The sequence below is a fragment of the Zootoca vivipara genome, chromosome 16 (assembly GCF_965207765.1).
Source record: "Zootoca vivipara chromosome 16, rZooViv2.hap1.1, whole genome shotgun sequence".
NCBI classification, from domain to species: Eukaryota; Metazoa; Chordata; class Lepidosauria; order Squamata; family Lacertidae; genus Zootoca; species Zootoca vivipara.
In genome coordinates, this window is record NC_142599.1 from 38,405,669 (window position 1) to 38,432,880 (window position 27,212).

General features: G+C 47.8%; 1 protein-coding gene across 5 annotated transcripts; it reads right to left on the reverse strand.

Moving 5' to 3' along the window:
• Window positions 1-1,276: 1,276 nt before the first annotated feature.
• TIPE2 (TNF alpha induced protein 8 like 2) lies at window positions 1,277-10,755 on the reverse strand. Of its 5 annotated transcripts, XM_088659354.1 has the most exons (3): window positions 10,488-10,755; window positions 5,774-6,576; window positions 1,277-3,584 (listed from the first exon to the last, which is right to left on the reverse strand). In XM_088659354.1, exon 3 carries the CDS (start codon window positions 3,573-3,575, stop codon window positions 3,015-3,017), a length of 561 nt encoding a protein of 186 aa, XP_088515480.1. In that variant the 5' UTR covers window positions 3,576-3,584; window positions 5,774-6,576; window positions 10,488-10,755; the 3' UTR covers window positions 1,277-3,014. The 5 variants fall into 5 exon arrangements, with proteins under 5 accessions (XP_088515480.1, XP_034955183.1, XP_088515481.1 ...); XM_035099292.3 differs by lacking the exon at window positions 5,774-6,576 and having other exon boundaries at window positions 10,488-10,752; XM_088659355.1 differs by lacking the exons at window positions 5,774-6,576; window positions 10,488-10,755 and adding an exon at window positions 5,716-5,734.
• Window positions 10,756-27,212: the final 16,457 nt, after the last annotated feature.

Genomic DNA, 27,212 nt, shown 5'->3' on the forward strand with positions numbered 1-27,212 from the left:
GTCCCTCAGACCATGTGGTGGGCCGGACTACTGTATATATATATAGGGGGGGGGGGATGAACTAATTCCTATGTCCCACAAATAACCCAGAGATGCATTTTAATGTAAAAACACGCTGATCCCCATACCGTCCGCAGGCCGGATTGAGAAGGCGATTGGGCCGCATTCAGCCCAAGGGCCTTAGGTTGCCTACCCCTGAATTAGAATATCGTCGAAAAGCGCATTTATTTCAGTAATGCAACTTATTATTTTTTATTTTTTACAAATGCTTTCTTTTCAAAATTCCACAGTAATAAAGCAAATAGTCACAATCATACAAAAATAAACATCGCTATTACATTTAATTAATTACATTCCATTTATAATTGACCCGCCTAACGACAAATAATTACAATTACAAGAAATAAACGCTTGACATATCTTGCTTTGCATGTCATGCATCTATCTCATATATTGGTTTGACCTTTTAAGTTGCGTTACTGAAATAAATGCACTTTTCGACAATATTCTAATTTTCCGAGTATCACCTGTATGCTTCTGAATACCAGTTTCTGATTATCACAATTGGGGAGAGTGTTGCTGTTGTGCTCAGGTCCTGCTTGCTCACTTTCCTTTGGCCACTGTGAGAACAGGGTGCTTGAACAGCTACAGGGCTGTTTGGGTGTTCTTATGGAACCTCCAGGTTCAGATGCAGTCTATCTAGATTCCTTGGTTGGCAGGGGTAGTTGATTACCTAGTCCCTCCCAAGGTGAGCTAAGCCTGGCAGGACAGCTTACTCTATGGTTTTAACCCCTTCATGCCGGTTTCTGATGGTCTTCTCATGATTTAGAGCAGGCATCCCCAAACTTTGGCCCGCCATATGTTTTTGGACTACAATTCCCATCATCCCTGACCACTGGTCCTGTTAGCTAGGGATGATGGGAGTTGTAGTCCCCAAACACCTGGAGGGCCGAGTTTGGGGATACCTGATTTAGAGCATCTCTGCCCAAAGGAAACAAGTCAGTCGGTGGAGCCAGGATGATGGGCTTCACAGTCCTTGCTGGCCTTCAAGCTGAGGCTACTCTCACCTGCCACATATTAAAAAAAATAGTTGGCACAAGCACCATTGGATAGGGAGTGGGCTGGGAAGGGAGGAGAAATTTGCTCTGGTTCATATTGCAACAGAAACACCATCCAGTTTGGACTTCTTGAAGTGGCTATTATTCCAAATTCACACTTTTCTTGATGGGGCTTCTCCAAGGTGGAGGGGTGGGGAATCTGGAGAAAAAAATGAGAATGTTGCTGTTGTCGTTTATTACCAGTCCTTCACCCTAAGGTGCCAGGGAAGATTACAATGTTTAAATGCAATATTAACAGTTTAAAAGAACTTACAATCGCAGAAATAGTGTGGGTCCTAAAAAAGAAAAACCCAGACCTCTCCGGTCTCAAATAATGTGAAAGGTGGGGAAAGTGATGTACAGAAATGCCTTATATTGCGGGAACGGCTTGCAAAAAATGTGTGTGTGAGAATCATGTGCGAGGGTGTAAACATTAGGATAAATGCATGCCAAAAACGCTAGGGAATTTCCATGAGGACTTTTATTTTCTTTCTTTTTTTAAAAAATGCAAGCGGCTGCTTAAATCTGAGGAGCTGAAGGACAAATGAGAAAGCTATTGAAACCAAAACAGGCAATTTCTCAATCTCCCTATCCTCGACGGCAGGACTGGGCCAGGTGGGTCTGCCGGGGGCTCATGCTTTTGGCTGCCCCTCTTCTCCTGCCTGTCTTAAGGAAATGGGAACATTGTGCATTTGAAAAGAAACCTTTATTTGTTTTGTTTTCAAGAAGTCGAAATCCCTGAGGTCTTGAGCAAAACGCTTCCCAGATGGACAAGGGAAGAAAGAGAGAGAAACCCGTTTTTTTGCTGCAAGCTGGTCCTCTTCTGGGGCAGCTGTCCAGAGTGCTGATCTTGCAGCAAGAGATGGACTGTTGCCTGCAACTCACCAAGGCGGCAGTGCATTTAAAGCGCTGTGCCTGCCACTTTAAACAGCCGTGGCTCTCTCCCCCTGGAATTCCTGGGAACTGTAGTTTGCTAAGGGTGCTAAGTGTTGTTAGGAGACCTCCTAGAGCTACGATTCCCAGAGCGGTTTAGCAAACAATCCCTTTTCCTACCGTAGGGAACCTCTTTCCCATCACCTGGCGCTTGAGCTCTATGGCTCCCACCAACCTCGCCGGATACCACCATGGTCAACAGCCAGAGGAGGTGATACAGGCGTCAAAAGGACCTGTGACTTCAGAGGAGAAGCAAAAAAAAAAAGTAGTGGCAAGGTCTCCCCCCCTCCCCCCGCACCAAACATAACAAAGTAAACACCTGCAAACAACATTTAAAGAATATAAAACACAACATTTCTTCTCATTGATGATGGACCAGGAAGGTTTGGGATGGAGCTGTAATAAGTCCAGTGGTTTTGCAGTTTCCCGCCCATCACTCTCCCCTCCAGATGTTTTTGAAACTCAGTTTTCATTCCCAAGTTTCTAGTCCTTACCGCCTGCAAAGATGAGCTGCTGAGTACGCAGGCTTCCGAAGACATAGAAAGGAAGGCTGGGAGGGGCTTCCAGGGGCTGAGTTTCTCATAGGGCCACCCAGCAAACAAGTTTTGTGGGTGCTCCCGGCCTGCCAAAGAGATCACAAGAAGCACCCCTCGTCTTGTTTTCTCACCGCAGGGTGAACCCATTTGTTCTTCTCCAGTTGGCCTGATCCAACAGGGCTCGTCTCATGCGCTGATGGAGCCTCCAGGCCCTATCTGGATCCCTAGTTTCTTACAGGCATTTGACCACCATGAGAATGGATGAGTCCCCTCTCACTAGATCCAGCAGGCCTCTCTTCTTATGGAGCCCCCAGGTCCAGAGGCAGTCTATCTGAATCCCTAGATCCTTGAAGGATTTGGCCGGTGTAAAAATTCGTGTCTCCCCCTCCCCACCCCGCACGTGTGTTCCTTTCCACCTTTTTCCTCCTCTCCTCCTCCTCAGTGGGTTTCACAACTTCCCCTCGTCGATGAGACGGTTCATCCCCTCGCAGATTTTCTTCAGCCGCGGCTGGTAGGGCTCCCCGGGGCTGTAGAGCTTGGCCAGGAGCTCCGTGTCGGCGAAGTGGTCAAAGACGTGCCGGATGCGCCCGTGAGACTTGGGCGTCAGGTGCTTCTCGACCAGCCGGAGCAGCAGGTCCCGGCAATCCCTCAGCAGCTCGGCCAGGACGGCCTTCTCGAAGGTGAACTCCACCTCGTGGAAGCTGATGGCCGTCATAGCTCCTTGGTGCAGCTTCCTCTTGAATTCCTCCGCCAGGCCCAGCTCCTCGGGGCTGAAGCGGTTGTTGCGGTACAGGACGGAGATCTTGACCGCCACCTTGATGAGGTTCTTGATGACCTTTTGGGACTCGGTCCGGTTCTGCGTGTACTCCTTGGAGATCCGGTAGAGCTCGTCCAGGATCTCGCTGCTGGTGTCGTCAATGAACATATTGGCCATGGACTTGCTGGCCATCCGGCTGAGGATCTTCTTCTCGGCCTGCATGGCCAAGTTGCGGGAGCTGAACGCCTCCATCGTGGCTGCCTGGAAAAGGCAACAGAGAGGTTTTATAAGGCTGTCTGGACTCGTCCCCAGGATAACCCTCCTCTCCCCAGGCCACTGTTAAGGATAATGATTTCATTTCATGAAATAGGAATATTTACTTATGTGAAATTACTGTGTACAGTACTTTTAACATGTGATTCGCTGACTGTGAGTCACATGAGAGTGGCATTCCATTTCTGTTGTGACTGTTATTTCACTAACTGTCATTTTTTAACTGCTTTCTGTTTGTGTGTGAGAGGGAGAATGGCTGCTGAGAGAGACTTCTCAGGATAGTGTTGTGTCCGTGTGATCTGTCTGAACATTTTCCGTGTCGCACCAGAATTTGGAGGTGAGGAATATAGGAGTTATCTGTGGGATAACCAGCTCGATATAACCAACATGCTTAGGTCTTAATTAATGCATGAAGGGGTTAAAACCATAGAGTAAGCTGTCCTGCCAGGCTTAGCTTCCCTTGGGAGGGACTTAGGTAATCAAGACTTTGTTCCCCTCCAATTTACCTGAGAAGCTCAGTGAGCTGGTTTCTCCAAGCTCAGACCGCATGGCTCTTACAAGCCATTCTTGTGTTCCAATACTAATAATTTAAGAACTTTCACCACTGTGATGAAGCCACGTTTTACTGCATTGTTTTCTGAATGCTGTGTGGAAAAAGCACATGAATATGACCTTTAGAGAGTTTGTAAGTAAACCAAACATGTTGTCTTTTTCTATGCTAGGGGAAGCATAGGGGACTATTCTGGAGCTCATTCACAAGAGCAGATTTTAAAAGCCTAATGACCTATGTTTCCATACTTATTTTGTGATTTTAAATCTCTGGACGGGTTCTCTTACCAAAGAGTACTTGGCCCAAACCTGCATCTTGGCTTCCATGGAATTCTGCTTTTATATAACTATTTTATTTTCCTTGCCACCAACAAAATCAAGGGTGGGGCATTCAGCCCCTGAAGTAATTTCATGGGGGTTGGGATAACACTGGGGGAGAGGAGCAAAGAAGGAAAAGTGGATGGTGGGTGACAGAAAAAGAGAGAGAGAGAGAGACAGACAGACAGACAGACAGATAAGTCTATAACACTGCCTACCAGTGGCTCTGGCCTTGTCCATTGTCAGCATGCAGCCTCAGACAGATATTCATTTTTGCTGTAGCAGCAAAAAAAAATCTAATGCAATTCTAGGCTGCATCGACAGAAGTCTAGTGTCCAGATCAAGGGGAGTGATAATACTGCTGTATTCTGCCTTGGTCAGACCCCACGTGGAATTATGTGTCCAGTTCTGGGCACCACAGTTTGAGAAGGATATTGACGAGCTGGAAAGTGTGCAGAGGAGGGCAACCAAGATGATAAAGGGTCTGGGAACCAAGCCTGATGAGGAACGGTTGAGGAAGCTGGGTAGACATGATAGCCACCTTCAAATATCAGAAGGGCTGTCACACGGGAGATGGAGCAAGCTTGTTTTCTGCTGCTCTGGAAGGTAGGGGACCCAAACCAATGGCTTCAAGGTACAAGAAATGAGATTCCAATAAAGCACCAGGAAGAACTTTCTGAGAGTAAGAGCTGTTGGAGAGTGGAATGGGCTCCCCTGGAAGGTGGTGGACTCTCCTTCCTTGGAGGTTTTTAAGCAGAGGTTGGATGACCACCTGTCACGGATGCTTTAGCTGAGTTTCCTGCATTGCAGGGGGTTGGTCTAGATGACTCTTGAGTTCCCTTCCCACCCTACAATTCTATGATTCTATTAATGTGGCCCTTGACAGAGGTTTCTGCGAGAGGGGTGGGTGTGGAGAGAAAATATTCTCATCCATCTATGGGACACTCAAAGCAGCCAACATCTGCGGAACTGACCGCAGGAAGGTATCTTTGCATGCTCAGATAAAGGAACAGGTGGTTGATGTTGGGCATTAATGACAGACCCAAAATGCCGGCTGAGTTTGGAAGAAGCTAAATCTGAGAGTCTCGGAGCGATGTGGCAAACCGAGACAGTTCTGCATTTCTGCACCTAACGTGCCTGTGGTTTTTGCTCGCTGTGAGGAAGTGGGCCTCAGATAAATCCTGCTTTAAGATGCCGCTGCCTTGGCCGAAAGACAGACGGACGCGGCTACCCCTCTGGGAACTGTACCTACCTTAACTCTTTTTTTTATTTAATTGCAATGATTTAATCTCTGTTTGGTCTCTCCGTACCTCTTCAATAGGGTGAGATGTTCGGGGGTGCCCAGCGAAGAACGTGGGGTCGTGGCAGTCTTCGCGCGCTGCCACCGCAATGGCGCACGTCTCTCCTCCTGCTCCTCTGAAGCAGTGCGCCGCCAAATCTCCAAATGTGGGTTGCAGCGCAAAGCTGATATTTCCCCCTGTCCCCTCTTCTTTTTAAAACCAGCGTCTGAGGGGGATCTGCCAGGCACCGTTGCAGCCCTGCCTTCTCACGGTGCCTCGGAATATATTTTTAAAAGTCAGCGTTTCCTTCCCTTCTCCTCTCCTCGCCACCCCCACAGATGCACAGGGGTTTCCTGTTTTTATCCTTCTGTCACAAGCCAACAAGCTCAGCTCCTTCCTGAAGTCTGTTTCAGAGTTTCAAGGTGGCGGCTGCAGAGCACACAATGGAGCCCTCCTGACCTTTCGCTCTGACCCTCTGCCCAATTTCTTTCTTTTTTGGGGATGAATGTCTTGAGTGAGAGAATCACCATCCCCGGGAAAAGGCAGAGTCGAGATCCTTGTTTGCTAGAAAAGCTTTTGGGTGGTGGTTGGGACTGAGGCATGATGAGGGCTGCCGGTCTTTAGTGATGGGAAAATATGGTCCCTTACGATCTGCTCACGCCACACTTTGCAATACCTGTTGGATGCTTGAAGGGGAGGGCTGTGCTGCTCATTGGTTAGAGCACCTGCTTGGAATGCAGAGGTTCAATCCCCAGTGACGTCTCTAAACTGGTCAGTGGTTGGACTTTGTAGAATCATTGGAAGGGACCCCAAGGGTCATCTAGTCCAACCCCCTGCAACACAAGAATCTCAGCTAAAGCATCCACGACAGATGGCCATCCAACCTCGACTTAAGGCAGCTTCTGACTGCTATTTGAATCGGCCCCTTAATCAGGACAGTAAAGACTGGAACCATATTTTATTTTTGAAGGAAAGCTGCAGAACTCAATGGTTAAAGCGCAGTGGTACCTCTACTTACGTTCACCTCCGGTTATGTATCCTTCGGGATACATACGCTGTGAACCCGGAAGTATTATTCTGGGTTTCGCCATGCGCGCATGCGCAGAAGCGGCCCCTCCGGTTGCGGAAACCTCGGGATCAGACTGGAGCTCCGGAACAGATCCTGTCCGCAACCAGAGGTACCACTGTACCCGCTTGTCTGACTTGGCACAAGGCAGCTTCCTAAGTCAGCCCTTGACAAGGACTTAGCATTATTTCAAAGCAAGTACAGTCGTACCTTGGATCCCAAACGCCTTGGTACTCGGACGTTTTGGCTCCCGAACACCGCAAACCTGGAAGTGATTGTTCTGATTTGCAAACGTTCTTTGGAACCTGAACGTTAGGCACTACTTCCGTGGCTTCCAATTGGCTTCAGGAGCTTCTTGCAGCCAATTGGAAGCTGTGCCTTGGTTTCCGAATGTTTTGGAAGTCGAACGAACGGATTCCGTTCGACTTCCAAGGTACGACTGTTGTAGAGTACTGTACATGAATCACATGCAGAAGCTCCTGGGTTCAATCCCTGGGATTGAGGTTGAATCCTGACAAAACAGAAGTACTGTTTGTGGGAGACAGGAGGCGGGCAGGTGTGGGGGACTCCCTGGTCCTGAATGGGGTAACTGTGCCCCTGAAGGACCAGGTGCGCAGCCTGGGAGTCATTTTGGACTCACAGCTGTCCATGGAGGCGCAGGTTAATTCTGTATCCAGGGCAGCTGTTTATCAGCTCTATCTGGTATGCAGGCTGAGACCCTACCTGCCCGCAGACTGTCTCGCCAGAGTGGTGCATGCTCTAGTTATCTCTCGCTTGGGCTACTGCAATGCGCTCTATGTGCGGCTACCTTTGAAGGTGACCCGGAAACTACAATTAATCCAGAATGCGGCAGCTAGACTGGTGACTGGGAGCAGCTGCTGAGACCACATAACACCGGTCTTGAAAGACTTGCATTGGCTCCCAGTACGTTTCCGAGCACAATTCAAAGTATTGGTGCTGACCTTTAAAGCCCTAAACGGCCTCGGTCCAGTATACCTGAAGGAGCGTCTCCACCTCCATCGCTCTGCCCGGACACCGAGGTCCATTGCAAAGGGCCTTCTGGCGATTCCCTCGCTACGAGAAGCCAAGTTAAAGGGAACCGGGCAGAGGGCCTTCTCGGTAGTGGCACCCGCCCTGTGGAATGCCCTCCCACCAGATGTCAAAAAGAAAAACAACTACCAGACTTTTAGAGGACATCTGAAGGCAGCCCTGTTTAGGGAAGCCTTTTAATCTTTAAGAAATTAGTGTATTTTAATATTTCTGTTGGAAGCCACCCAGAGTGGCTGGGGAAACCCAGCCAGATGGGCGGGGTATTAATAATAATAATAATAATAATAATAATAATAATAATAATAAATTATGATTACCAGGCAGGGCTGGGAATTGCCTCTTGTCCGAAAACCTGGACAGCTGTGTTTCCTGCTTGGCAGGGGGTTGGACTGGATGGCCCTTGTGGTCTCTTCCAACTCTATGATTCTATGCTGCCAGTCAGTGCAGACCACAGATGAACCATTGAGATGAACCAATGGTCTGACTCAGCAGAAGGCAGCTTCTTTCCCCCCTGTTTAAACCAACCCTTCATTCAGAACCATGAGGAGGATTTTAAAGGGAAGGATAATAGCTCTGCTTTGCAGGCAGACGGTCCCAGGCTCAATCCCCAAAGCCATATCCAGGTAAGAGACTCCCTGTCTAAAACCCTGGAGAGCACCTGCCACCTGAGTGTGGGGAACACTCAGCTGGATGAACCCCACCGGCCTGACTCTGAGAAAGGCATCGCTCTCTCTTCTTCCTGTGTTCCAGACCCTTGTGTGGTTTGTAAAGGGGAAAAAATGAGTAACAAATAAGATTCTTGCAGCTACATCCTTGCCTCTTGCATATCCTGCCCCCTTTTAACGATTCCTCTGTTCCAGGAGGGAGGATGCTAATTAGCTGGCCGAGGAGCCGCAGTTTAGCCTTGCCACTTAATGGCTTCCTGGCTCTGTGTAATAATAAATGAGTGTGTCTTAATTGCAGGGGACTGAAATAGACGTCCTTGACGGTGTGTGGACCCAGGCACAAGCCCTCAGAAGGCTTATCTGGGAGGAGAGCCATTTCCTCTAGGTGTGCCGCCTCCCCCTGCTGTATCCTGGAAGGGTCTGGGTAGCTGAGCAGCAGGCAGAAATTCAACAGGTGCAGCCCTCGTACGTTCCTCTTGTTCTGTGAGGGCTGGGTCACTCAGCCAGAGTCACAGCAAGGTGACATAAAATGAGGGTCCCCAATTCCCGGCTGTCTCCTCAACGCCGTACTCAGGTTCGTGGCAACAGAAGCAGAAACAGGCAGCTTGCGAGGCGAGACTATTTTTCCGCACTTCCGCCATCTCAGCGAAAAGAAGAAAAGCGGAACTTGAAAGGCATTGATGAGGAAATGCGAGCGAAGCTTTTGAAATTGGGAACAGTATGGGGAGGGAAGGGGGTGGGGAGACACTTTCCTGTCTCGCAAGCGTGGAATTTAGGGTTTTTTGCCAAGTGAATTTGATTGGCGGGAGGCCCTAAAAGGCGACTTGTGGTTGACCCGTGGAACTTCCTTCCACATGACGGGGTGACGGCTGTTAGGTTAGCCTGCCTTTCAAAGAAAGGGTTGCACAGATTCTTGGAGAAGCTGCATCTGTCTACAGGAACTTCCATGTACAGGGATAGGCTACCTTTTTTGAACATTTGATAGCGGGGACAAAGAGTGGCAGGGAGCTTTCTTCACAGTGTTGGGAACCTGGATGCAAAGCAAGATGGAACTATTTGGGTCTGATATGGCAAAGCTGTTCTTACAGGGCTGTGGCAAGCTGTCCTCACGTTGGAAAACTCTGGCCTACTCCCTTTGCCAAAGGTCCCGGAAACGGGGAAAAGGCCATAGCTGTCAAGTTTTCCCTTTTCTCGTGAGGAAGCCTATTCAGCATAAGGGAATTTCCATTTAAAAAAGGGGAGAACTTGACAGCTATGGAAAAGGCTAATTTGTGCCTCACCCATGCATCTTTGTGCAGCTGCATTTTAAAGACTTGAGGACTAGCACCTTGTTGTACACTCTCCAAAGAAAGCAAGGCACTCAACCATGCACCCAGCCAAATGTCCACAGCCCTGGAAGGTGCCCTCTGGCAATTGCTTTCTACATTCTGCCCACATGTGGTCTCATCTTAAAGGATGATAACCATTCAGACTAGTTTCAGCATTCCAGGGGGTTGGACTAGTGGACCCTTGGGGTCCCTTGCAACTCTATGATTCTGTCGGGCTTTTCATGGGCCTTTGGTGCATTAATTCCCATGTGCCCAGCCTCAAATGTCTGAGGTCTGTTTACACAGCGTGGGGTGGCGTCACACTCTGCCCATGCCCAGGGGCGCTGCTGTTCTCTCCGAAGACTTTGCATGCCCTAAGCAAAGCCCTGACTTAGAAGCTTAGCTTCTGGGGTAGAAGTTTTCCCTGATCTTAACCTGCGGACACACTTCTCGTTTTTTCGTTCTCTCGCCGCCCTGGTGACTCAACCCCGCTGACTTGTTGCGACTCGTCCGGGAGGAGCACGAACGCTCAGTGTTTGTTAAAAACAGAAAAGAGACCGACGGGCATCTCCTTGCTGAAACAGACCAGCCTTCTCTGCCCCTTGCTCTGAAGCACCTCTGTGTTAAGCCCTCCCGGCAAAGCGTGCCTCACTCACCGTGGGACCACGATGCTCTACAGGTCATGCGAGCGGCCCCCCGCCAGGCTTCGAGGAGAGAAAGGAGAAGCAGTCCGGACCCAGCAGGCAGGAGCAAGACTGTTGGGTGGCCTCGGGGAGACTTCCTCGAGCGACAGGCCCGCCCTGCGTCAGCTGACGAATCTCGACTTCATTCTTCGCAGGCGGAAAGCACAGCCGCCTGTTGAAAGGTGCCCAGGAAGCAGAGCCACTGGCCAGCCGCCTCGACCGTCTGCATATTTTGTGACCTGTGCCTCCGCTCTGTTAGCATCTGTACCCTGGAGGCTTCCCCCCCCTCCTGCTGGGAGGTTCAGCTCTAGACTTGACCAGACAAGGCCTAACCTGCATACCTGAGTGTTTGTGTGTGTCTTTCTACATTGCTGGCGCCCATGGGGACGCCGGTACAATGCCAGTAGTCTTATTAGGCAGAGCATTTGGTTCAGGGCCGGCTCTAGGTAGAGTCCCGGTGGCGCGGGGCGCTAGGGCGCCAGGCCGGTAGGTGAAGCCATACTGCACCCTGCGAGGGCGGGGGCGCCGGAGCGATCTCTGGCCCTCAGCGCCAGGGCACATGACCTGCTCGAGACTGCCCTGATTTGGTTCATTTATTTACTGTATTTCCCACATGTATAATACAGTGGGCGCTTGGGTTGCGAATGTGATCCGTGCGGGGGGCACGTTTGCAACCCGCAGTGTTTGCAACCCGCATCTGCGCACATGCAGGTCACAATTTGACGCTTCTGCGCATGCGCAAAGCGCAATTTGGCACCTATGCGCACATGCCGAAACCCAGAAGTAACCTGTTCCGGTACTTCCGGGTTCGGCGCGGAGCGCAACTCTAGAATACGCAACCTGAAGCGGCTGTAACCCGAGGTATGACTGTACTATATCCCCCCCCCAATTTTTTAAAGTTTAAAATTGGGGCTTCGCCTTATACAAGGAATGCTGCAATTAAATATATAAATTAAATTTATTTCTTAATTTGGGGCTCAAAAAATAGGGGTCGTCTTATATATGGGGGCATCTTATACACGGAAAAATATGGTATTTCATCATGTAGCGGAAAGAAGGAGACAGTAAAATTGTGGGTCGGCAACAGCTAAAAAACACTCGAAAGCATTTGCACCGATAAACCAAAAGCAGGCGAAACACACACATCAACAGGGTTGCGTTGTCTGAACAAAAAAGGCTTTTAGCAGATGCTGAAAAATGTACAGTGAAGGGGCCTGCCAGATGTGTCAATGGGCAGGGAGTTCCAAAGTGCTTTTATATGGCGCCCCGCCATATATTTCCCTATTTTACGGGTTCTCGTAAGGAAAAGGGAAGAGGGGGAAAGGGAGGTGGATCTCTGCCCTCAGGGAGTTGACAATGTAAGCTGGACATTGGAATGCGACAGAGGGGAGGGGACAGGAAGAGGTGAGGGCTGAACATGGGCCAAGGGACAAGTCTCTGCCCGCACGGCACTTACACAATCTCAGTTCGACTGTAAGAAAGGGGTGGGTGAGAGACAGGTGAGCACTTCAAGGGCTGAGCATTAATGAATAATCTCTCTCTCTCTCGAGTTTGGGGAGTGTGACAAAAAAAGGGGTTCAGCCAAAGACCTCATGGGAAAGGAGGGTTTGGAGGAGAAATTGTCTGGCCTGGGACTCTTACTCCCCCCCCCAGCTCTCCTAAATCCACCTCTGCCTCCAGCCTCCTAGGAAGGGGGTCAGTCCACCACTGGGGTATGATTTTGGGAGCCTTGTTTGAAGAAGGACATTGACCATCCTTAGCGTATCCAGGGCTACATTTCCCAGAGTTCCCTGGGAAGAGAGATTGGTTGTTGGAGCACTCTGGGAATTGTAGTTCTGTGAGGGGAATGTGTGTGTGGGGCAGGGTCTACTAACAACTCTCAGCTGCGCTCTTAACAAACTACAATTTCCAGGATTCTTTGGGAATGACTGTTACTGTGGTGTGTACTGTGCAAACGGGGACCTCAGTTTGGAGTTAAGGCTAAAACTATTCCCGCTTTCCAAAACAATGCAGAAATGCAACCAGCCTTTGAAATTTGCATTTTGAATTTTGCAACGCAGTTTCCCCCAGCTAAGTAATGAGTTTTGCACTTTGAATTTTGCAACGCAGTTCTCCAGCAAGGTCTCCAGGGGTAAAGGGTGAACTTATATCCTTAAGTATGAGTGAACCTCACATACAAAAATGCATTACGTTAGGGAAAATTGCTTTGGGTTCGGCCAAATCCCACATCCCAATGCGATTTGGGCCAGTTGCAACGATTTCTCTGCTTCTTCATTGATTCATCGCCTCCTAAACCACCATCTCAAGGCAGTTTGCATATAACATAATTAAAAACGGCTAAAACCACGCAAAAAACAGGAAAAGCATTTAAAGCATGGCTGAAACCTTAACAAATGTGTCCCACCTTGTCTGGCTGGCGTGGGGTTTGATTCAGTAGCTGTTTTGCTTCACAGAAGCAGCAGCCACAGTGTGATTTATTTATTTAACGTTTTACTGATTCTCTTCGAAGCCGTCTTGTCCTCCCCTCCCGGAAATCGAAAGTTTCCGTGATGGACGCGTGAAAGGAGGGTGGCTGATTATTTTTCTGAGCCCCAAGAAAGGCAGAGAAATCTTTTAAAGGGGATGGAAATGCTTTCTCCCACGCTGTGCTGAAGAGGAGACCTGTTGAGAGGGGTCGGATGCTCGCCCCCAAATCACAGGGGCATTTAAACCCCCTTTCTTCTTCCGGCTGCTATTTGGTGATTGGGCAGATAGCTTTGGGGCTTCTAAATAAAACTCCTTCTAATGCTTGACGCGGGTGGTGGTGACGGTGACTGCAGAGAGGAAGCACACAGCAAAACCGCAAGAAGCCGAGAGGAAGCCACGAGGCAGGGTGAGGGGCAAATAAGGGGAAATTTTGCTTCCATCGGAACTGCCGAAAATGCAAAATATAGAAGGGGGGAGGGCCTCTCAGCAGAGGAGAGACAGCCACTGGCAGCCATGCGAAAGCAAAGACAGACCCTGGATGTCAGAAGCGCAATGCGGAGCTCACCGCAAGCAACAAATGCACAAAACCGTTGAGCCAGATACGGAAGTCATTTGACCCCCAAGAAAAGCTCCCACCAGTCCCATTGGCCAGTGGTCAGGGGTAATGATACGGACTAGGAATTCAGCAGCAGGTGGAAGGCCGCAGGCTCCTCCAGGCCAGTGTTAAAGACTCTGCAGAGCCCAAAGTGGGCCCCCCCACCCGCAAAAGAGGTTCCCCGTCGCACCCCTGCATGAGCAATCCCTGCCCTTTCCTCTTTTCTGTTCAGATTCTGCTGCGCCCATTTGCATGGCTGGGTCTGCGCATTGCTGCAGAATGGTGCGCCCTCAGGGGAGGGTGCCTGTCGCACCCCTGGCTGGCTGGCCCTTCTTGGCTTTCCATCCTGTGTAGAAAGAGGGAATGGAAATGTGTCTCCTCCTCAGTGTGCCTATCTATATATTGTCATAGATCTAGGGCAGGCATCCCCAAACTGCGGCCCCCCAGATGTTTTGGCCTACAACTCCCATGATCCCTAGCTAACAGGACCAGTAGTCGGGGAAGATGGGAATTGTAGTCCAAAACATCTGGAGGGCCGAAGCTCGGGGGTGCCTGATCTAGGGTATCGGTGTCTGTTAGTGAATGGCAGAAATTAATAAATGGCGGCATTTAGATAATATTTGGGACAGGAAGCTGCAGAACTGTGCCAGACAGGAAATTCCTGGGTTAGTTTATGCAAATCAGATTGGCCAGGCTAGCTAACTGCAGAGCCCTTGAGAAATAATGGGGAGTTAGGTGCTGGGCTGTTGGCAATGGGAAAAGCCGCCGCCACCCCACCCCCCCGTCTGAAGGCAGCCCTGTTTAGGGAAGTTTTTAATGACTGGTGTTTTAATGTATTTTTAATCTTTTGTTGGAAGCTGCCCAGAGTGCCTGGGGAAACCCAGCCAGATGGGCAGGGTGTAAATCATAAATTGTTATCATTATATTACTGTATATTGCTCCCAGGATGTCACAGGAAAATGTGTCCCTTTCAAAATCTAAAGGTGTTGCTGTTTTTGGACCCAAGCTTCCTAAAGCTGTGAGAGAGACACTCTTGGGGTATAACGTTCTGCAACGCCTCCACCGAAGACTCCAGGTGCAAAGATGTGTACAATAAGCCATATATTTTTTAAAAGACCCAAGTCTCTGCTCTGCCTTAATTTTCCCAATGGAAACAAAACCCTGGCTGTGTGCCTGGACCCCTCTGGGCTCTTGCTACCGCTCAGCAGAGAATGGGGCTGCTGCGTAACCTTCACAACAATATATATGACTCTCATCTTTTCTGCATCTAACGCCCTTGTTCCTCCGCCCTGATCTGCGATGGATGGCTTTTAAGAAGGATCGGACAAATTCATGACAGAAGAGGCTGTCACATACCCCTCTGCTGTCCTGGTCAAACCTCCGCTTTTTCTTTTAAATATATATACTTTTAATTAATTTTCTGTTTTACAATTTAAAATACTCATTTTTACATCCTTAAGATATCAATGACTTCCCTTCTTTTCTTCCCATGGTTCATTTTGCATGTCATAAATCCTTGCCTATTTTTCAAAAACTATACCATTCAGTATTCCTTTATTACATCCATCAATAATTACTTACTCTGTTGAATTTTTCTCAATGCTGCCAGCATTTTCAGCTGTACCCAGTTATTTCCCACATATTCAGTAAATTCAGGTAGGTAGCTGTGTTGGTCTGACACAGTCAAAATAAATTGTCCAGTAGCACCTTATAGACCAACTAAGTTTTAATAACAATAACAATAACAATAACAACAACAATAATAATAAATAAATAATTATTTATACCCCACCCATCTGGCTGGGTTTCCCCAGCCACTCTGGGTGGCTTCCAACATAAACATCAAAATACAATAATCTATTAAACACTAATAGCTTCCCTAAACGGGGCTGCCTTCAGATGTACTCTAAAAGTCTGGTAGTTGTTTTTCTCTTTGACATCTGGTGGGAGGGCGTTCCACAGGGCGGGCACCACTACTGAGAAGGCCCTCTGCCTGGTTCCCTGTAACTTGGCTTCTCACAGCGAGGGAACCGCCATAAGGCCCTTGGAGCTGGACCTCTGTGTCCGGGCAGAACGATGGGGGTGGAGACGCTTCTTCACGTTTACTGGACCTTCAGGTATATAAGCTTTTGTGTGCATGCACAGTTCTTCATATTTATATTCAATAAATGTTTTCCAATCTTTTCTAAGCGGACGAAATCTTCTCTTATTCTATATGTTAAGTCTGCAAGCTGCGCATATTCTGTCAGTTTAAGTTGCCATTCTTCTTTGGTTGGGACCTCGCTCGTTTTCCATTTTGGGGCTAACAAAACACGGGCCACAGTTGTTTCATACATAAATGACCTTTTCTGACACCTGGGAATTTCACTCTGAATAATCCCCAACAGAAGGGACTCTGGATTTTTGGTTTTTTTGGGGGGGGGGCACTTTAAACATTTTCCCCCTAATTCATCCCGCTTTTTTGTGGTGCAAGAGCACAACGACCATAGGAGCCAACTCCTAGGGGCCAAGGTCCATTTGCCCCCCAAAAAATATTTGAGGGGGTTGCCCTCCCCATGGCCATTGCCATTCAAGTGGTATGCATGCCCTGTGTCTTGTGCCAGATGATGCAGGTTGGGGCTCACCCAGTATTTTATTCAAGTTGGCACCCCTGACAGTGGGCATTTTGGGTGTCACAACCTCACCCTGAACAAAGTGCTTTTTTCAGGGGCGAGATCTTGCACAGCACCCACAAATGTGTGTTTTTGGGGCGCAATGCATCTTTGGGGGCCATGATCTCACGCCACTGGTCCCAGTTTTTCTCACACGTCCCGTTCCTACCCACCCCACCTCTGCGTTCTGGTCGGAGGGTATGCTATCCCTGGAGAAATGCTGCCGGCCAGTGTAGACAATGCAGGGCTAGATGGGCCAGTGCAGTGACTCAGTTTAAGGCAGGTTCCTATGTCCATGTAAGATGGCTGAGGGTGACAGGGACCATCGAGTTTCAGGGCAGGATAAGCGGAAGCAAACAGAGAAAGATACAAAGCAATAGCCTCATTCAACCACCTGGAAGAAAACAAAAACATGACCGAAAGAGTCAGATTGAAACCCGCCCAGCCTGTCCGGCAGCAACAAAAGCGCCTTGAAGGCAATATTGAAACTCTCAAAAGTTTCACTGGAATGCAATTTGCCTTCACGGTCTGCCTGAAATTCCTTTCACAGAGGAACCTGTGGCACCCTGGAGGCTGGCACAGTTTATTATGGTGCAAGTTCTTGAAACCGTTTCATCAGATGTAGGAAGAAGGATCCTGAACTGATGGATATATATATAGAGAGAGATCTACACTGGCTCCCAGTACGTTTCCGAGCACAATTCAAAGTGTTGGTACTGACCTTTAAAGCCCTAAATGGCCTCGGTCCTGTATACCTGAAGGAGCGTCTCCACCTTCATCGTTCTGCCCGGACACTGAGGTCCAGCGCCGAGGGCCTTCTGGCGGTTCCCTCATTGCGAGAAGTGAGGTTACAGGGAACCAGACAGAGGGCCTTCTCGGTAGTGGCACCCATCCTGTGAAACGCCCTCCCACCAGATGTCAAGGCAATAAGCAACTATTTTACTTTTAGAAGACAACTGAAGGCGGCCCTGTTTAGGGAAGTTTTTAATGTTTAATGCTGTACTGTTTTAATATTCGGTTGGAAGCCGCCCAGAGTGGCTGGGGAAACCCAGCCAGATGGGCGGGGTATAAATAATAAATTATTATTATTATTATATATAATTGGTTTTACACAATTTTATACATTTTAACTATAAAACTTTAACCGTTTCAAACATTAAAGTAAAAGGTTCTTTTGAACCTTCGGGCCTCCTTCCCTCCCTCCCTGGGTTCCATATTTAAGATTAAACCTTCTGCATCTTTTATCATTATCCATCTGTTGTACATATCCATAGTTACCATAGTTAATTCCACATTACAAGTGTCATTATATCCCTGCCAATGATTTTAACTGTTTACAGTGGTCTTTTTAAAAAACCAAGAATTTACTCCAGTCTTTTAAAAATACTTGATCTTCCTGGTTCCAGATCTTAAATGCATGCTGAATTTAATTCAATCCTAGTCAGGGAAAGAGTCCTCCTGGAAAAGTCCTCTTTCTATATGGGTAGAGGACAAAACTAGAATTAGTTGGCTCTGGCTCCCCCTGCTGTTGGCCTTCCTGTCTTCTGCCACACCGGCCCCAGTGAGCCCCAGCCACCCTTTGAAATGCCAGCTGAATTATGTTTCTCCCACTTTCCCTACAAGAATAATGACCATATTGGCCCGAATATAAGCCACACTTTCCCCCCTGAAATTCAAACTGTGGAAAGTTAAAGTGCGGCTTAAATTCGCGATCTTACAAAAATGGGCTTACACGATATCACTGTAGGATTTTCTTCTACATTTACGGGTGTGAGTGCCTGCGGAATTTTAAGTGGCTTATATTCGGGTATTCTTCCCCCCCCCCCCATGAATTTTAAAGGTGTGGCTTATATTTGGGCCAATATGGTAAAGTGGTAAAGTGGTACCTCGGAATTGAACAGAATCCGTTCCGGAAGTCCATTCGACTTCTCCTTCTCCTTGTGCCCTCCATCTTTCCCAACATCAGGGTCTTTTCCAGGGAGTCTTCTCTTCCCATGAGGTGGCCAAAGTATTGGAGCCTCAGCTTCAGGATCTGACCTTCCAGTGAGCACTCAGGGCTGATTTCCTTCAGAATGGATAGGTTTGATCTTCTTGCAGTCCATGGGACTTCAAGATTCTCCTCCAGCACCATAATTCAAAAGCATCAGTTCTTCGGCGATCAGCCTTCTTTATGGTCCAGCTCTCACTTCCATACATCACTACTGGGAAAACCATAGCTTTAACTATACGGACCTTTGTTGGCAAGGTGATGTCTCTGCTTTTTAAGATGCTGTCTAGGTTTGTCATTGCTTTTCTCCCAAGAAGCAGGCGTCTTTTAATTTCGTGACTGCTGTCACCATCTGCAGTGATCAAGGAGCCCAAGAAAGTAAAAATTGATCCATTGACCCCTTCATGGATCAATGCCTTGTCGTGGCGAAGGGACTTGAATAACTCAGAGAAGCTATGAGCTATGCCGTGCAGGGCCACCCAAGATGGACAGGTCATAGTGGAGAGTTTTGACTAAATGTGATCCACCTGGAGAAGGAACTGGCAAGCCACTCCAGTATCCCTGCCAAGAAAACTCCATGGACAAAGACAACAGAGGCGGGGTATAGTTAGCCAAATGAGGGATGCCATGCCAAACTGCTTGCTTGAACTCTCAAGAGAAACTGTATAAAAGGGCTCACCATGTACGACTTTTCCACCAGTGCCTTGGAAGATCTCCTCTCATCTGCTGCTCGGTTTCTCCTGCTCTTGGTAAGTTGTCTTTAACTCAGCGCTTTTTTGGGGGGGCGCAGGGGTACGCACACCCCTTCTTCTTTCTTCTTTGGCGATCCCTCGTAGCTGAGTAAGATTGTCTTCCATAAACACGGTTTTAACAATGGGTCCGTAAGAGACTGTGGAGGCCAATTCTGGATCCACACATCCTTCCACAGTGGGGACATTGGCTTCTGGGCGGGAGTTGATCACGGTGTGGATTTGCCAAGCGTGCCTTCCTCTTAGCACGTTTCTCCCTTGCGTCCTGAGATCGAGTTTCTTCAAAGCCCATGACACCTTTGGTAAAGGCTGTTCTCCAACTGGAGTGCTAGCAGGCCAGTGTTTCCCAGTTGTCAGTGTTTATACTACATTTTTTTACGATTTGCCTTGAGAGCGTCTTTAAACCTCTTTTGTGGACCACCAGCATCACACTTTCCATTTTTAAGTTCGGAATAGAGTAGTTGCTTTGGAAGATGATCATCAGGCATACGCACAAAATGACCAGTCCAACCAAGTTGATGTTGAAGAATCATTGTTTCAACACTGGTGATCTTTGCACACCCCTAAACATTTTGTGAATCTAAGTTTGGCCTCATTGAGGGGCATTATTTCAATATGAGTAGGAAAATGAGATAATAATAATAATAATAATAATAATAATAATAATAATAATAATAATAATTTATTTATACCCCGTCCATCTGGCTGGGCTTCCCTGCCACTCTGGGTGGCTTCCAACAAACATTAAAATACATCAAATATCACAGATTAAAAACTTCCCTAAACAGGCCTTTAGGTCTTTTCTAAATGTCAGGTAGTTGTTTATCTCTCTGACCTCTGATGGGAGGGCGTTCCACAGGGCGGGTGCCACTACCAAGAAGGCCCTCTGCCTGGTTCCCTGTAGCTTTGCTTCTCGCAGCGAGGGAACCACCAGAAGGCCCTCGGCACTGGACCTCAGTGTCCAGGCAGAACGATGGAGGTGGAGACGCTCCTTCAGGTATACCCCTAAACATTTTTTTAAAAAGAAAAAAATCACTGCTTTAGCTGACTCACTTCTTAGTTCAGGGAAGGGAGGAATTGTTTCACTATGTTTGTTTCAGGGGTGCCAATTGTTTCACTATGGAGCAGCGGCTCAGGTGGAATCTGTTTTGAGAAGAGACACTCAAATCACAACATCCAGTGGGTTGTGCCCCTGGCATTTTTTAGGGCTCAACAGAAAATCTACACAAATTTCGACTTTGGGGCATTTAGAAATGTGAAGCAGAGTGTGAAGAGAGTGAAGAATGAGGATCTCTTCCTCCTACGAGATCAGAACTGGGAAGGGGAGATGCCCAGCTCTGGATTTGTTAGGGCTATGATTCAAAGAGCAGGTGTGCAGAATTGGAGAATGCCTGGAACATTTTTTTTTCTCCCTCTGGGATGCTCAGATTGTAGCTATGGCCCTGAGTGGTTTTTGCAAAACCTGGCCTAGTGCTCCTGTTCCCTGTCTTTCTGGAGAAAGCTGCTCTGGCCATGGTCACACCTGCTGCCCCTGTAGCATCTTGACTGGATTACTGAGGCTCACTCTAGGCAGGGCTGCCTTGTTCCAGCCACACTCACCCTTTCTTGCATGAGGCAGGTCTGGCAGAGACAGATGCTCACCTGAAACAGTAGCGTCGCAAGGGGGGGGCGGCAAGAAGGCACCCCACAGGTTGCTTGCCCTGCTGCCCCTGGGTGCGGCGGCGCGAGCAGCTATCGCACCACCGCCGCATGTGGAGGATCCTCCATTCGCGGCTGCAGCCACAAGCAGAGGATCCCACCACCATCTGTACGACGCTCAGGCGGCGCTGGCAGCAAACCACTACGTACAACGCATGCATGCTGTCACAAGCATGCACTGTAAGTAGTGATGCCGCACATGCAGCGTACCGTGTTTCTCCAAAAACATATTTATTTATATTTATTTTTCCTCAAAAAAACACACTATGGATTATTTTCAGGGGGTGTCTTATTTTTTCCCTCCTCCTGCCGCTGCTGCGCCTATCACTATGTCTTATTTTCGGGGTATGGCTTATATTCCTTGAATGCTTAAAAATCCTGCTATGGCTTATTTTATGGGTATGTCTTAAAATATGAGAAACAGGGTATGTAGCAATGACATGCATGCGTCGTACGTAGTGGCGCAATGCATGCGCAGCTGGTGGTTTGGCCCGCCCCGGGTGTTGGTTAGCCTCCGTTCGTCCCTGTTCTGAAACCCTGGAAAGTGAATCTTTCTTGTTGGTGAACGGAGGTGGGGAGCAAGATGAGCGCCGCAACCCCAGAGTCATCCGCAACTGGACCTAAAGGTCAGGGGTCCCTTTACCTTTATTCACCCTTATGTCCCAAGCCAGGCTACAGGAATTATATGACGTTAAATCGAACTCTTAATATATGGGAACCCACATATTTCTCAAAGTATCTATGAAAATGTATCATTTCGGATGCTTCAAGTTTCCCCCAAGATGTCCAGTGTCAGGCCCTCTCTGGTGCTGCAAATGCTACCCATGGACGGAACTTTGGGTTTTTCTACTCTTACTATCATCCTTCCAGAAAGACTCGTTTTCTTCCTGGATCCTGGTCTTTGAGGATTCCCTTCTGCTGCTTCAATGGATGATATCACTGTCCTCATGTTCTGAAGAGAATGCAGAGTTTCAATGTCACTCACAATATGGACCCTATTGAGAATACAGCGGAACTTCGGTTGTCGAATGCTTCGGAAACCGAACAATTTGGAACCTGAACGCTGACAACCTGGAAGTGAAGGCTTCCCTTTCCGAACGATTGTCGGAAGCTGAACAGTCTTCCGGGATGGATTAAGTTTGAAAACGGAGATTCCACTGTAGTCCACATTCCCCATCCTAAAGGGAAGCCCCAAGCGGAAAACCAAGATGACAAACCTGGATATGATTTGCTTTCTTGGGGGGGCGGAAGTCAGGAATGTTGAGCATCCGGGATCCAAAGCAAAGATGGTCTCAGGTGCTCATCTTTCCTTTTTTTATAAAATAATAATAATTTTTATTGGTTTTATACAAACAAGACAAACAAAACATGCAATGTAGACTCTGTCCCTTCATTTTCCCTCCACCCACCAGTCCACTTCTGCCACCAGTAGAACCCGCGGGTGTTGAGAATCAAAGCGGTCCCTTGTAAGCTGGGTTTAACCTCCCCCCTCCCTCCCCCCCCCTCCTCCCCTCCCTGCCACTGAGAGGACAGTGATGGTGGAGCTCTGAGGTTTGGCTTCCCCCCAGCTGTTTCTTAAGCACAACAATCAATTTAACAATACACAACAAAAAGAAAAAGAAAAAGAAAAAAAAGAGAAAAAAGAAAAATACAATAAAATATCCAATTCTTATTTTGTTGACATTATAATTGTGACTTCCTCGACTCTCTTCCTCCTGGTTTTCCTAACTTCTTTAATTAATTATGGCGGGTTTTCTTTTCTAATTCAAAATCTTATATCTTATAATATTAACTTAATCCTCCTCCTTCTTCATGCTGCCCCTCCACAAGAGAAACCTGCGGGGCACAGCACTTCAAAGGATCCATTTTTTGTGTCTGGGTTTCCCTCCACCCCCTCCCCTCCCCTCAGAGCACCCCCTGCCACTAGCTGCCTCCGAACAAGGAGGGGAAGACAGGCAGCTCTCTACCCAGACACCTATCTAAACACAGAAATATTCATACTTGTCTAAAATTTATTTCCTCAACCATTCTTCTACCTCCCTCCAGAAAACTCTTAACCTTAAACTTAAAAACACTCTCCTTCTCCTCTCCCACTGCCTTTCCCCCCAATTGGATCAGCATTTCCTTTAACAAGCCAAGATTTCAGAAACCATTGTTTAGCAACCAAAAAAACCCTTTTAACTAAAATTATCACCCCACACCAGTTCTTTCCCACTTCCAACTCCAGGCCCTTGTCCCTCCCTCCCCCTGACTGTCCCATCCCTCCCTCCCCCTGCCTGTCCCATCCCTCCCTCCCCCTGCCTGTCCCATCCCTCAATAACACCACTCGACATTTCAGTCTCTCCAGGCTCCTCATTTCCGTTAATCTTCATTTCACTTTGGTTCTCATTGTCGGCCTCTTCTTCCTTTTCCAGTCCTTGTTTTACCTCATCCAGGAAAATTTTTTTATGGTCCAAGTCATTTTCCTCAAATTGTTGCTCCTCACACCCAGTCTCAAAATCAAAATTATCCTCTGTGTCCTGATCTTGAACCTCAATCTCCAAGGATGATGAATTAGAATGTTGCCGTTCCTTGTATATATCCTCCCATATTTGTAAATAGTTCAGCACAGCCTCCTGGAAAGCTCGAGAGTACTTTGTTTTCATACTTCTCTTAACCACAGGCAAGCAGAAGATAGGGGACAAAGGGTGCTGGAAAATTCCTTCCTACAACACGGCCGCCTCCATCTTGGCTGGTCTTCTCCTTTGTCTTTAACTCCATCACAAATCCACTCAAATCATAGTTCCAATAGCTTACTTCTATCTCATCTTCACATAAATTTTGCCATCCACAGCCAATATAATGAATTTTCTTAATCTTTTGACAACTTGATAGCTTTTGACAGCTGTCAAAACACTTTTTCCTTATTAATGCTGAGCCTCAAGGGGTGCCAGCGTCGGGAGCTGAGAAGGGTTAGAAAAGTCTTTCTTTTTCCCCTTCGGCTTGGGAATATTTAATGCGCCTCCCGATTAGCCATTAGGAAGAGATCGACTTCCGTTTTATTTTCCAGATTAAAAATTTTAAAGTCCAAATGGAAATTTCACTTACTTTCTAAAAATCTTTTATTTTCTTGGAAGAATCTGCCGCTTGCCGGGTAAGGACTTGGAGCTTCGCTTCTTGGAGGTAAGATGTAACCCAAAATGGCTCCCGCGATTCCACTCCGCTGGCTCTCGATCGCTCTACTGAGCTCTCGGGCAGCGGAGGATTCGCAAAACGGAGCAGCCGCTGGGCACATAAGTCACCAGGACGCTCTACCCGGTGTTTCTACGGGGAGTCCGCTCGCTCTGCGGACTCCCCCCCCCCCCGCGAGGCCAGTGACTTCGGAGCGCGAAGTCCCTGCGTCCTTCTTCGCCAGCGCGACAAACCGGAAGTCTAAGGCATTGAGGTGCTCATCTTTCCTGACATCTGCAGCTGCCAATGCCTCACCTTTGCTTAGTTTTCCTTGACTGTTCCTTTGCACATCTCTTCTTCTTCTTCCTCTGCTATCTTTCCTCCATTTATGCCCAGCACCCCTCCGTTCACTGAGTCTGAATAAGGAGACCCTCATAACCTGCACATCTTCCAGTGAGTTCCTAACTGGGAACCTTTGAGCCATCTGGGCCAGGACAAAAGGAAAGTCTGGGGAGAACAACCCAACAGCGAATCCCCCCCTTCCCCATTCCGATATCTTAGGAGGAAGAGATCCCCATTCTTCACCCTCATTTGCCTCCATCCATAAGAATGCCCAGTTCCACTTTTCAAAAGCCCTCTTAGAAGTGAAATTTCTGTTTGAGCCCCAAATGCTAGCAGCGACACAGGGAATGACATGTAAACCTTTGAAGGTCTCTTCCCAAATCTGATTTCTATGTGAAACTAAGTAGGAAGGTATGTTGAAAAGACCCCCCGCCCAATAAACATCTTCCCCATAGCTTGTGCTTTCATCTTAAAAAATATTTAGGGGTACTCTCATTCTGCCTGAGACTCAGGAAACACCATGACAGGAGATGAGGCCACCATTGGGGGTAGGATCAGAACTGATGATTCACTGTGCTAGAGAATAAACTAAAAATTTCTTCTCCCTTTAGATTCACAAAATGTTTAGGGGTATGTGTCCCCCTGCGTCCCCCCAGGAAAAAAGCAGTGCCCATAGTCAATCACTTCCTTAAGTAATCTATTTACTTAAAAGGAACTTACCAAAAGCTGAAGAAGCTGAGCAGGTGAAGAGAGGACATCTTCAAAAGCACTGGTGGAAAAGCCCTATGCGCTGAGCCCTTTTATACAGTTTCTCTCTGCACTTGGAGCAAATACTTTGGTGCAGTAATACTAATTTGGCTAAGTATAGCCCACTTTTTGGGCTGAACATTCCTAGCCACTGAGACTCCATCCGACTGCAATATAATGTGTTCCAATCAATTACCTGTCCTGTCAGCCTCCTCCTTCTCTCAAGGCACCGCTTTGCTTTCTTTTGACTCGGCTTCACCTTGGGTAATGTTATTCACGTTCCTTTTAATGGGTTTTGCGACATTTTCTTGACTCAGTCCTCGTTTAGGACATATGGCTTTGCACCTACAAACACCCTGGATGTTGCGACCACATGTGGAGCACATTTTCTCCCGCAAAGGACACTGGCCCCATAAGATTGCTAAGGGTGCTGGGATTCTGGAATCGGACCTCTCAGTGGGAGCACTGGCCAAAGCTTTGCAAAGCAAGACAAAGACATCAGCCATGAATGGAGCATCCCAGAAGGGAGATGGGGGACAGGGGCAAGGAGCTCCCATGCTGCACACCCGATCTTTCAAACATAGGCCAACCAGATCCAGAACAGGACACACACACACACACACACACACACACACACACACACACACAGCCGGCCTGCCATTTCTGCTCTGTTGGGAGCAAGAGGTCCCAATTCTTCACCCTCATCTGTCTCCATCTACAAAAGTGCCCAGCTGCACCTTTCTAAGAGTCTAATGAGAAGTGTAAGCTCAAATTTGAGTGAAATTCCTTGTGAGCTGGTGTCAGAGACGTTCCCTTTCTGACAGATAGAGAGGAATCATCAGAAGGGGAGGGGGAAGAGCCAGAGAGCAGTAGGAACCTGATTCCTTGGCCCAGTGAAAGTGAGATAAGGCTGTCTCACTCAGGAATGCAGCCTGACAGTTCTTAAAGTAACACACAGCTGAAAGAGATTGCAGAGTTTCAATGTCACTCACAATATGGACCCTATTGAGAATACAGCGGAACTTCAGTTGTCGAACGCTTTGGAAACCGAACAATTTGAAACCTGAATTCCGACAACCCAGAAGTGAAGGCTTCCGTTTCTGAACGATTTTCGGAAGCTGAACGGTCTTCCGGGATGGATTAAGTTTGAAAACCGAGATTCCACTGTAGTCCACATTCCCCCATCCTAAAGGGAAGCCCCAAGTGGAAAACCAAGATGACAAACCTGGATATGATTTGCTTTCTTGGGGGGGCAGGAAGTCAGGAATGATGAGCATCCGGGATCCAAAGCAAAGATGGTCTCAGTTGCTCATCTTTTCTGACATCAGCAGCTGCCAATGCCTCACCTTTGCTCAGTTGCCCTTGACTGTTCCTTTGCACATCTCCCTTCTTGCTCTGCTATCTTTCCTCCATTTATGCCCATCACCCCTCCGTTCTTTGAGTCTGTATAAGGAGACCCTCAGAACCTGCACATCTTCCAGTGAGTTCCTAATTGGGAACTTTTAAGCAATCACAGACAAAAGGAAAGTCTGGGGAGAACCACCCACCCTTCTTTCCTTCCTTCCTTCCTTCCTTCCTTCCTTCCTTCCTTCCTTCCTTCCTTCCTTCCTTCCTTCCTTGTACTTGACCACCTCTCTTTAGAGATATTTTGTTTTCTCACAATCTTATCACCTCAGTAGTGAATGCGCTCTTTACTTGGAATGGGATGTGTTTATTTTTCTTCTCCCATTTAAACTGCTGATCACAGAAAAGGTTCCCTCTTTTCTTCTCCTCTATTAAAGCTTCAGTGCAGCATCACAGATGTGTCTTAGAATCATAGAATCATAGAGTTAGGAGAGACCACAAGGGCCATCCAGTCCAACCCCCTGCCAAGCAGGAAACACCATCAAAGCATTCTTGACATATGCCTGTCAAGCCTCTGCTTAAAGACCCCCAAAGAAGGAGACTCCACCACACTCCTTGGTAGCAAATTCCACTGCCGAACAGCTCTTACTGTCAGGAAGTTCTTCCTAATGTTTAGGTGGGATCTTCTTTCTTGTAGTTTGAATCCATTGCTCCGTGTCCGCTTCTCTGGAGCAGCAGAAAACAATCTTTCTCCCTCCTCTATATGACATCCTTTTATATATTTGAACATGGCTATCATATCACCCCTTAACCTTCTCTTCTCCAGGCTAAACATACCCAGCTCCCTAAGCCGCTCCTCATGAGGCATCGTCTTGTCTTCTGCCTTCCTGGAACTTGGTCCATCGTCACCAAAATCCCCCAATCCTCACCCCAAACCTGTGTCCTGTGATGTGTGAATGACCCATGTCC

Bases quoted from the DNA above. Each gene is read 5' to 3' on its own strand.
- TIPE2 (XM_088659354.1), bottom strand. From the start codon at position 3,575: ATGGAGGCGTTCAGCTCCCGCAACTTGGCCATGCAGGCCGAGAAGAAG.